The 12,744-nt window shown below is 37.3% G+C and overlaps 1 protein-coding gene across 2 annotated transcripts in view; it reads right to left on the bottom strand.

Annotated features, from left to right (window-relative positions):
• Window positions 1–12,744, bottom strand: part of LOC146003960 (facilitated trehalose transporter Tret1-like) — a 105,636-nt gene that overhangs the window by 46,860 nt on the left and 46,032 nt on the right. The window contains exon 1 of one of the 2 annotated variants that reach the window (XM_083142482.1): window positions 7,880–7,958. The exons of the other annotated variant lie outside the window; for it this stretch is intronic. Within the exon in view, the coding sequence (XP_082998608.1) occupies window positions 7,880–7,903 (24 nt within the window). The 5' untranslated portion in view covers window positions 7,904–7,958. Of the gene's footprint in view, window positions 1–7,879; window positions 7,959–12,744 lie in introns of those variants that run through there. 2 annotated transcript variants of the gene reach the window in all.

The following is a 12,744-nucleotide window of genomic DNA, read 5'->3' as shown; positions in this document are numbered from 1 at the left end:
TTTAGAATAAGTAAAGATGGATGCCCCCCAACTGCCGTAAACATACTTGAAACAATAGAAAGAAAGTTGATATTTTGAAGGAAACTAAATTGGCATAAAGGATGAAAATGGTTAGTGAAACGGTTCAAGAAGTGCAAGAAAATTTTTACACATTATTTCTAGGGAGGTTCTTCTCGTATACCTGAAAAGGAATAGAACCCGAGACCCTTTGAGTGAAACCATTCACGTTACTCCTCACACCCGATGGTTCAGTTTGTGACAATGGGAGAAAGTATGATAACGACAATAATAACCATTTTCTTTCCAGCCCTGGACCTCAATTTTGGAAAACAATACTCTAAGTTTCAGAACATGGAAGTCAGCTTGGTTCCTGTTCACAGTACTGCATATATTGTTTACATAAAACAATGCAAGTTTACGAATGGAGGGAGAAGTACAGCAATGGCTTCAGTTCGCAGGCAGATGGGAAGAAAGATTAAAATTGATTTTTCGGTGTGGTGAGATGAGATACCCGACTGAAATTCGCCCCTCCCAACTGTAACTTCTGGATCCGCCACTGGGTAGTGATAAGGTTCCTGGAAATGCATTTGCTAGATGAATCCAATAAAACTTTTGCAATCAGAAATCCTTGTTAATGCATCACTTCACTTAGTTGGCCCTCTTTCAGTAATATTCTTGAACCTAGGAGCATGTTTCTTGATCGCCTTTGCAAATGGCATTCATGGCAACTAGGTCGCGGTAGCAATTGAACAATTAGGTCATAATCTAAGAAACAAAACAATATGACCGTGACCCATGGCTCTCAAAAAGCGTACTTTGACACTAAATCATTGTGATATCAATAAGGAGAGGAAAAGTTTGTGATCCCCCAAACAAGTTCTCTACAGCAAAATCGAAAAGTAGTTGTTTAGATTCGTAAAGGCGAGATAACATTTACACCATGGTTGTATACAAGGGTAGGGTTTAACGAGTCCAAACCGCTCTCATTGATTGGATGATTAAAATTTTCGTGTGCCATTGTGGCCATTGTACAGTGGGATCCATGAGTATTACCGTGCAAATTGTCCATCACCATGTGCGTGCACTTTATTTGATTCAATAAGAGCTTCAAGAATTAAAAGAAAAATCAAAAACAAGCTGTTGACAACTTCTGCACCAGCATACATAAAAACTCATCGTTTAAAAACACACAGAATGTAAGAGATAAAATTAATTAGAATAGTCATGGACAATTTGTACGGTAATACTCATGGATCCCACTGTACATCCTTCTAAGTATACGAGGAAACCAGGGTGCGAAATCCTGTGGGGTGAGAGAACCCCCACCTCCAACCAACAATCTTGGCCTCAAAAATTTCCGGGGGGGGGAGAGTTTTTGTTATAACAAACAAAAGATAAGCAATTACATTTAATTTCAAATATACTTTACTAAGAATAATATCGAAAATACACACAAATTAGTCTAGTTGTGAGTATTGAATGCATTCTCTCTCAAGAGATCATTAACAAATCTACATCAATACGCACAATAAAATTAAAACAAGAATGCAAAAAAAAGTAACTATCAAATCTAATTGATTTATATTAACATAAAGCAAAAACTAAACAAAAACTTACACATAATAAAACCGCTTGAACTATTTCATAATTTATTAACTTCTTTAACCAGTTATAATAAAGGAATTAATTAGCTGCTTTGCAATATCTGATATGTATAAAAGTTACAAATTAATTTCCTTTATGTAATTAATAATAATAGTAATAATGATAATATATTTTTAATTGAGTAATTTATTTTTACTTTTAATAACATTACAAATATGTATCGTATAATTTACACATATGTTTGTGGGGCAGGGGGTTTGTAGATGAAGAACTTTCTCCCACACTAGTTTTTAATGATTTCGCATCCTGGAGGAAACATCCCCTTATCTAAAACGGGTGTAAAGAGGTCCCTGAGATAGATTAAAAGTGCAACTTGTAAGCTCATGCGCATAACTTAGGGCCTAATTTTGAGGGGCCAGAATCAAGCCTAGGTCTTAACTTTGGGAGAAGATATTCGAAAAGTTATCCATCTCATAATATTAGAGTCCAGGATTATTTCCTAAATAACTGTGACGTTTGTGAAATCACAAATATTGCTCTTTATTACTTTCCTCCTCAGGTTCCCTAACTTGTAAATTTTAACGAAATGGCCCGCCTTGCCCCCGCCAAGTTACACCTATGTGTAAAGGGACCTGCTCAGGATAAACACAACACATTAAGAAAGGTATAAGGAAAGTCTAAGAACTTCTTCAGAAATTGTGTAAAAAGCCCGCTCTTCTCAAAATGCTAAAGACATTTGCTAAAACACTATCATCTCCTCCCAACGTGGATGATAAATCTTTGGGAAGGTTAAGAAACTCTGTCTGAACACTTTTGAACTAATCGTGTGATCAAATAAACAAATATCTCAAAATTGGTCAAAACACTACATTGGTTGAAAATACTTTGAAAGTTATATTAATATCACAAGCATACACACACAAACACAAAATGTTTTTTTTTTTAAAAAATGCTTAACGCTAGTGAAGTTAAATCTAAAAACAAAATTGTATTGGTTAATATAATTAATGTAGGCCTATTTGTGTGCAAAAATTTTGGAGAGAAAATTTCATTGGTTTTAACTTAAAATCGTTTTTTTAAGAATAATAGTAACAATTGAATAATAACTATTACACTGTACCAACATTTCGTTGCTGTAAGTTTAACCACAGTCATTACATACATACCCACGTATACGACCATAATTTACACTGTTAGATACGAAATGAGGCGGTTGACAGAATTTCCTACTCTTAACGCTATCCGAGAAGTGCTAGCGAATTTCTGTAAATCTGCATTTTTGTCAAATATGTATGGAATGTTATAAGCATGATTCCCCTCCTTTCAAAATGGCCTTGCTCCCTCCTTCCACCGTCCTGCTCTTTTCTGATAACCATAGGCATAACTTGGCGGGGGCAAGGTGGACGCTTGCCTCCAATAAAATCGGTATTATTAAAATTTAAAGTACTTGAGGAGCAGGGTAATAAAGAGTAATATTTAAGATTTCACAAATGTAACAGTTATTGAGCACATAATCCTGGACGCTATTTTTACGGGATGGAAAGTTCGATTCTGTTCCCACCCTCAAATTATGACCTATGTTACGCCCATGCTGATAACTAGACCCCGGATTTCTATGTAATATCAAGGTACAAAATATGTAGCAGTAATAGATAAAATATGTACTTAAATATGTATTATCAAAAGGATATGTAGCTAAATATGTAGTATCAAAGAATATGTAATATTAATAATAATTCGAGTACCCAAGCAATTTCAAGAATTCTGCTAGATATTTATTTTATTTGAACATATTCAACATCATTTTAGGGACATAAGTTGTTCAAATTAAAATTCTGTCAAATTTATAAACTCAAAAAACACAGCAACAAGTAGACAATGCATGAGAGCAATGCATGTCAGCAATAAACCGCAGGCTCTATTATCAGATTGTTTACGTTTGAGCCACTCCACCTACTCTAAGCAGCGGAGCGTTTTTGAACACTTGCATCTTTCAAATTCGGCGCAGTTGTCAAATTTCCGACTGCATTGAGACAAAGAGAGCTCTTTGTAACTTTCGAAACAATTTGTGAAAAAAAGAGCATCTACAAAAAGAACAAATTAATTTTTTTTTGTCCTTTTTGTACTGTGTAACTCGCTACCTACAGGAAAGTAGTTTTCTTGTCCACCGACGGCAAATCCTAGGTCCTTTGCCTAAACCTAAAAGCGAAACGAAAATATTCAACCAGAAAAAGGGGGGGCAGAACTCCAGCATCTTTCGATAAATAACAGTTCGAGTATCTTTTTTTTGGTCTTCAGCCTGTTTTTCGACTTGGCAGTCAATTTTAGGTGATCGTAAGCACTATACATCTCATTGATTAGAAAATATGACGTCACATGAGCTACAAATTTTCATCATCATATTTCAGAGATTGAAAATGTAGGAGAAAGGATCTAGATAGGAAAAAAATTACCGAAATATGTTGTTTTATATAAAGCAAATTAACAAATATGTAAAATATGTAATATCCTGGCAAATATGTAAAAATATGTTACATAAAACGAATGGAAAATCATGTCAGTTATATAATTCGTTGACATTTTCCTGTTCAATGCATGTATATAGAAAGGATAGAATATGTAATTACACACAAATCCGTGCTCTACTGATAACGTTACCAGCACAATTTATTTTAGGATACAGTACAGGACGCTTTTAGAAGGAAAGCAGGGGCGATTCCTCCATGTATGAAGTGAGGAACTTCCTACAGTTCATTTATACTTATTTCCAGTTCTCTAGTTTTTAGGAGGTTAAAGCGCGTTATAAAATTATGAGTGCAATGTACTGTACGTACATACATTTGACTAGGTTTGCTATAATATCACTCGCTTGCTCCTATCTCCAACTGCCGTCAAAAAAGACAGGCTTGCCTGCTGCTGAGGAACCTCGATCTTCCACCTACAGCGGGATCGCGGTAAAATGGCCAGCGAGGAAGCATCGAGAGTTTCCTCATAATTTGAACTTCGTTGGCACCTAGCCAAGACCATCTTAGAGTTAGTAGGTGATGACCTAGCACCTTGTGTTTGGCATAAGGGTAAAATCTAGCATAATCTCTACACGCTCGTCCTTGGGAGGCGGATAAATCTAATTCAATGGAAGATACTCTGAGGGAACGTACGTTTTAAAGTTATATCTTATTTGTACTTCTTAAACGGACTTGTTTCAAACAAAAGAAAGTATGCCCACCAAAGGACTAGCGTTTACAATCACATCTCGTTACAAGCTCTTCTTTTCATCTTTTCTTTATCCTCCCCGATTTAGCAAGTGAACACTTTATGAAAGGAAATCAGTAGAAAGTTGGAGGTCCGCCTTCAAAATCGTCGAATTTTGTCCAACTTTTTCAAGCACTATTCTGAATCCATTTAATTGGTTGGCTGAACCATTGTAATTGATTTGATGGGCGAAATTCTCACATGTTGCTTAACCATAGTAAATAATGGATAAACCAAGTTCACAACACCAAAATAGCTGCATAAATTGAACTTAAAACTACATAATTAGTTGCATTTAGCATAATTTGAAAGTTGAAGCAATATTCTTATCACAGGTAGGATTGGCAAAACACGAAGACAGGCTGGGAGTATTCCAGAAACGTCGAACCACATATAAACGTATTATTCGTAATACGTTTATCTGTGGTCGATCCAATCAGCTTGGTCCACTCAAAAGTGGGTGCAGTGTTGCAGCTAAATGCAATGGATAGTACAAGTGATACGTGTGCCTGAATGCAATTTCAGTCTTCCCTCGGTCTGTTTATCATGACTTCCTACACCTAAAAAGAGCCATGAGTCGCCACTGAAGGAAAGTGATAAAACAAGTTGGTACTTAAGTGTGCGATTACAGGAAAAGGTAAACAAAGCTCCAATTAAATTGCACATATTGTGGGTGCATCCAGCAGACGTTATGTGAATTTTGCGATTAACGTAAGGTATTCAAACACCATGACCTTCTCAGATTGTTCAACACAATGAGCCGAAGAGAAGAACCTAGTCTAGTTCCAGATAATCAACAGAGGGAAAACAGGTTCTGTTTTACGCAATGCATTTCCTCAACTGTTGCAGAAGCCTTGTTTCTTTGCATTCGATTTGTCAACAAGCTAAAAATTTATCAGGATACCGGATACTTTTCCATCTGGATTTCCAATACCGGAATATAGAATATTATGATATCCGAATTATCCAAAATATTTGAATATGTGCATTATCCAGACAGACAGTGTTATTTTTTATGTCTTAAGGGCTCTCCGCATATTGTTAATATATTTTTTAAATACTTACCTTTTTTTGCCTCAAACAGATTTCGACATTACTAACTCCCACGAAATTAAGTTTGCCAAAACATTAAATATAATATTATAACTTTATTAGTAATCAAGAAGAGTCATATTATTGTTAATTATTTCTTCTCCTAAGAAATTAAGTTGCCAACCCCTGAAGTAAAGCACCATTATCTTCTTTCGAAACGAACAATTTCAAGCACATTTTCTAATCGATTTTTTTATGTACTGTACTCTGTCGGCTTCGGGATTGGAAGGCAAACTATAATATACTCTCCTGGTGTATGTGTCTGTGTGTTTTATCTGCTTCTGTTGAAGAATTTGGAAGGGAGGCAAAGGCCTTGTCCTTACCTAGTATGATCTCTCCTAATGTGTCTTACATGTCGGCACCTGACATGTGAGCGCAGTAGTATCTCTGTGGGTACGTGTATGTGAATGCAAGTGTAAATGCAATAATGTGTGTATATTTTTGACACTATCCCCCATAAGATCAAGGTCGTGGTCTGCCCTCATCTTACGTGATGACGGCAGGGGTGGATCGTGAATGAAGAATAGACAATTTCATAGGCGTGCGCACACGAGGGGGCAGTTGCCCCCCTTAATACTTTCAGTTATAAATTTAGTGTAGAGGAATCTTATCAGCGTTATTAAACAATATAAAAAAATCTAAATTAAAAAAGAATAAGTAAAGGTGCATTATTTCCAATGAAACTGAACTATCCAACTTCGTTCTCTAGCAAATTTCTTGTTATTAGCACTCCCACACACTTTATTTGTTAGTTCTGTTACCTCTATGTGTTTGCAGAATAACTTGCCCATTCATAGGAAATCAATAGCAGCAATTGGGTACCAAGGACAGTTTACTTTTTTTTTAAGACAAGGCTTAGCATTTAGAGGCCATAGTGCGGGAATAAAAAAAGTATGGGGGCAATTGCCCCCACGCTCCCATAATCGCCGTCACTGTATGTTTACACATAAAATAGTCTCTGAACCACAGAGAGGGGAAATAAAGGGGTGGACAAAGAACGTTAGTGCCACGGAAGTTCGGTAAAGCAGTGATTTTCGGCGAGTCCAAACGCTACATATACGCCCCTGTTCCGTAACCATCAATGAAACAGAGAAGAAATTAGATATTTCTTTCTCCGATTAAACTTTCATCAATGCTTTTGTCCCCCCTAATCAGAGGATCTACGCACGCCTATGGACAATTTGTCCATGTCTTGGGAGCAATTTCATGCGAAAATCAACAAAATATGCTATATTGCATATTTTGATAACTTGTGATCCCAGGTGGGAATTTTCCACCCATTACCCTGCAAAGAAAGGCAGTGGAGTTTACCCAGCCTCTTAATAAATATCTGGAGGTAACCCTTGGGGGTGAAGGGGCATTAATTAGAGCGAGGTTGCCCAAACTACGACCCGTGGGCCACATATTTATTTGAGGGCATAACCTTGTATACATATATATCATAATATACCGAGACCAATTATACTAATAGCAACTAGCCTTCCCTCGAAAATAGTTTGGACACCCTTGGATTAGAGGCTAGTCAAGCCACACAGCCGCTCTGGGCAGAGAAATTGTCAGAAAAATGTCCCCCTCTCCGAGATCGAACCCAGATGTCCGGCCTCCTCCGCATGTCAGTCAAACTGTGTCTCTTCTTGGACATCATTATTTTGTTTTGTTTTCAATACACGTATTTAAGTTTCAAATAATACAAAATATGAAAAACAAAAGTAAAAATGATTAAAAGACTCCAGTAGTTCTACAGTTGAAGAATATTTTTATGACAGAAAAAGCCATTACTCTTGTTTTTAACGAATGATAACTCTACCGTTCACTCTTTACGTGGCTAACATTTATATGAGGTCACAAGTATAAGGTTGTGCATAATGGGACAAATATACAAACTAAAATGACCAGATACAAGCATATAAATTTGGTCCAATATATTTACCTGAACAAGCCAACGTGCTGCCATGCGATCTAAAATAGTGATGTTGGTTAGAGGCCTTACGAGAACCGATAGAAGCCAATGCAGTAGGTGAAAACGTATTTTTATCACCTGGCAACAATGACAATCTAGTTATCGCTGCCTGAACCATACAAGTGGCTATAAAGAGTGGTAGTCCTATTCAGCAGGTGTCAATAACTCTCTAGTATGGACATTTCTAGTGGGTACAGTAAGTGTTGCTAACCGTAGAGATATGTCTCTAAACATAGGGTTCTTCTTCGTGGTGTATATTTGTATAGAAGAGAAGACAAAATCAATCGTCGACACTCCATACGAATAAACCAAGAATGTGTACAAAATGAGACAGGAAACATTGTATTTTTTTTTTGTGTGAATGGATAAATTGTTTCCTGGAAATTTTAGATGAAGTATCGGATCTGCTGTACGTTTAACAACTCACCTTGCCTTAAAAAATGCACCTAGTTTCGAAACTCCTGTGCGTGTTGCTGAAAATGTATGGGTTCTACACCCATGCCTCATCCAATGTAAAACAGAAATCCAAGAGCGTCAGATCGGGCGACCGTGGTGGCCAGAGAATGCAATTTCAACGACCGATTCACCGCTTGAGACACATTCGATTGAGATGGATCACCATGTCGTACGCTGCACTATCATGGTGTACGTAGATACATGTGACGCCAAGGGTCAGTGACGTGACACGGTCCACGCCGTCTGCACATTCTGAACATCTTCTGCGGCTGATAGTGGTCACCATCCAATTCAGCATGTGGGGAAATCGCTTGCTGCCATCTTACGTGCGGCTAGGAAACTACATCTACCAACTATACATACCAATATCTCGGTAAGTTTCTCAACTCGCGGAATACTGCACACAGAGGCGTCTCGTGAACGCATGCGGTGCGTGCTGCGCATGCGTCAATTGTGGGAAAAAGGACAGCTTGCTCTGCGACGACATTCATGAGCATTTCTACATTCTAATTTCTTCATATAGGAGAAGTATTTATTTTACACGAGAGCGCTCAACTAAGCTTATATTACATTTCTTGTATCTGAAGTGAAAGAAAGTAATATTTTTTTCCCCACAATTGATGCATGCGTCACTTCAGATTCAAGAAATGTAATATAAGCTTAGTTCAGAGCTCTCGTGTAAAATAAATACTTCTCCTATATGAATAAATTAGAATGTAGAAATGCTCATGAATGTCGTCGAAGAACAAGCTGTCCTTTTTCCCACAATTGACGCATGCGCAGCATGCACCACATGCGTTCACGAAACGCATCTGACTGCACATTACTTCTGAATCAGCCTGTATCCCAAAACAGACTTTATTATCTTTTTCCCATTAGTTTCAAAATTTGCTTACCAGATGACACTAGACAGCCGAATAGTTAGGTTGTTCGGCTTGGGAACTTCTAGTCGATTTTGTTTATTAATACTTGGCAACACTGGAGACATCACCAGAATAGACCATTTAGCGACGGAATTCTTGTCTGTAATGGTAGACATTTACGAAACATCTTATAGTTGATGGGCAAGATCTCATGTCGATAAAATAACATGCCGTCGTGTAGAAAGAATGAAGTTGAACAACTGGAGAAGAAATCAACAACGTTCGGAATGGGATCAAAGCAATTGCAAATACATTAAAACCTTGTAGGCAATAGATTGGGATTACATTCAGATCGCCGTAGGCGTATTTGATGACATCGTGAAATGTTCGAGCTGGACAGTACACAGCTAAAGCAAGAAGGAAAAAATTAGGCCCTGCTAAAAGTAATAGACCCTGTGATGTAAACGACGTGTTGCGGGTAAGGCTAACTATGACTTTTCGTTGCATGATGCGTGACCAGCGCATAGTGTCCCATCACCGCTGGTTTCTGGTTTTCGAGCCCGGAGTCTGCTATCGTCGCTTTCAAGAATCCTCATTTGTCCTCACGATCCTGGATCAACACCGGAATTGTGAAACTTCCACCGAAAATCGAGCCCGGGAACGCTCGCACCAAAGGCGAGAGCTCTAGAGTCGTTTTCACGTTCAGAAGACACAACGGCGCTTATGGAGAAACCGCACAGTGTTGCCAATACAGCGCTAGCTCATGTCGCCGGGAAATGATGACCTTCCTTCACAATGAAGGTGTTACATATTTTGTATATATAATGATAATTATATGTAATTATTAATATTATACTGTGAACGTTACAGTTACCCTTTTTACTATGATCCATTGCGATCACTACACACGCGAGTGTAATGCACGAATATGACACTTCACTTAAAATCACTTAAAAAAGTAAAAATCACTGAGAGCTCACACAACTGAAAACACTTTTTCGGGAGAGGGAAAAAGTCTCAACAGACCAAAGTAGATCTCTCACTCAAGTAAGGGGAACCTGGCATATGGGTTAAATTCAAGTTGCAACCCAAACAAACAAATTAGTTATGGCCCACGTGAACTGATAAGACGTGAATGACTCAAGCAAGGCATGCCATATTTCTATCTTGAAGTCCCATATTTTCTCACGTGTTGGAAAGCCTTTCAAAGGTTAATATGGTGTCTATGAATTTATGTGTACGTTGGAAACTGAAAGGTGATCTTCATTTCAGTATTAATGTCGACAGTAATGTAAACGAAAACAACGTGTATTTGCGACAGTACTAATGTTGCTCACAACAGCAGCATTGGAAATAATTGTCAATTATTAAATTTAAGTAATTTCAATTCTATTATAACAAACTGCATGAAGTAAATATGTTTACTGAATGGAAATAAAATAACAACTCGAAGACTTGGTGGCGATTAGCCGGAATGCTGCAGTGAGTCGGCTCAAGATGGCCAGACAACGTCTCCTTACTTCGCGCGCGGTTCGGGTTAAAAAGAAACTCCAAATGCATGGAAGTAATATTTCTGGGAACCTTTGAGTGCTTATAAAAAATAATTTCATTATTTTCTCCACAACTTTGTCGCTGGAAGTTTTTACTTGGAATTACAGAACAAAAAATGGCCAGCGACGACATTTTCTACTGCACGAATATAAAAAATCTCCACATACTTTATTTGAATATTTTTAATGCAAATATGCTTTAAAGTTTTGATAAATTCTGAGTACCACCATCACCTATTACAATTAAAAAACAGTGTCAATTTTTTTAATAATGAATGCTTCAATTTTACGGCATGTTTCAACGTTACGAATGAAAACAATGTAAAAATTGTGTTTTCACAGAAAATTTGCGTTTTTAATTTATCTAAAATTATGTAAGCAAGTTACCAGTTTTTTGTGTTCACCATCGTATTCTCTACAAAATTTCCTGCAAAACTGCAGGTACCGATTTTACTTAAGCTAAATTTGTAAATCCAGAAATTTCACAACAGCGCGCTCGTATTTCCCATAAGAAAAGCATTGCCCATAAGAGCCCATTGTGTCTTCTGAACGTGAAAACGACTTTAGTCAATTTCCTTTTTTAAAAAAATATATATTTCACTGGTATCTTTCTCTATGACTCACTTCTCTCATTAGTTCCTCAACATCAAACATCCTGGATACGAAACCGGGACCCTGTTAGTCTTAGCACTCTGAAATAATCATTCTGCGCCACTGGATTCATGTGTAATCGCTGCAGTACGCTGATGGGAATACAGCCCCCTCCGAAATTTGGAGAATATTAAAATTTTCAAATACAAGCAGTACTCTGGAAGTACCACAGTGGTGACTGCAAATTTCCCTTAAAATAACCCCCCCTCGATTATAATTTTTCCCCATTTAACACATTTATAAAGGAAGGTTAAAAATTGCAATTACAATATATTTTATTGCTTCTCTCTCCCATGAAACGCAGCTATGTAATCATACGTACCCTAATGCGAGTTATCGATAGCTGCAGGCATGTGTTCTACTCCACACGTGTAACAGATGTTGTGAATATGTGTACAATACAGAGTGTCAGGACTAGAGGTATACAAAAATAACTACTTATAATGCGAAAAGTATTTCTTATATTGTCTCGTAGTGAACTTCAGTCGATAAAACATCGATCCCAGATTTCAGTGTCCACTTGTACGATCAATCCTGCTGTTGAGTCACGCATGCGCAGAAACTGCTTGGCCACCGAGATACCCAGATTTAACACCATTAGACTTTTTTACATGTGGCATCATTAAAGATGTTGCGTACAAGAGAAAAGTTCACGATTTGGGTGTTTTGAGACAGCGTATCGTTAAAGCCTCAAATGCTGGTCACACTTGACACGAGCTTTAACATCGTTTGGATATCTGTCGAGCTACAAGTGGTGCGCACATTGAGGTGTATCAGCGTACATAAAAACTTTCTGAGTTACTTTGTACAAAACCGGGACACTATCACATAAAATAGGACATTTTTAAATATCTTGAAAACTCATGAAACTTTTATTCTCTGGATTAGGAGATATACGACGAGTGTTATGAAAACAACGTCCTGACCTGACTCAACTTAATTTCTGTTTTTGCTTTTTTTTTCTAATTTGAAGCGAATGTTATCATTCTCCCCTGTCAAAGTATGAAAATGATTACCGATCATCACGGCAACGACGTATTTAAGGGGGGGGGTCCCCCAAGACTTATCAAGTACTAAAATAAAATAATGAAAATTGTACTTTTTATCATTTGTTGTACTATGATCGATGGTTATTTTGTTCCTATGAACTTGGAAGACAAAGATTATTATATTTTGATCATACTGCTTTGAAGGAGAGTTCCAAAGAAGGTTTATGCACAGTACTACTCATGATAATACTGTATGCATAAAATATTAATCAGGAACATCCATTTTCATTATTCAAAAAATATATAATTCTTTATCTATTTGACAT

This window comes from Lepisma saccharinum, chromosome 21 (genome assembly GCF_977018435.1).
Source record: "Lepisma saccharinum chromosome 21, izLepSacc3.1, whole genome shotgun sequence".
NCBI lineage: Eukaryota > Metazoa > Arthropoda > Insecta > Zygentoma > Lepismatidae > Lepisma > Lepisma saccharinum.
Note: the sequence above shows the minus strand (reverse complement) of the source record. Positions and strands in the feature narration are given on the sequence as shown.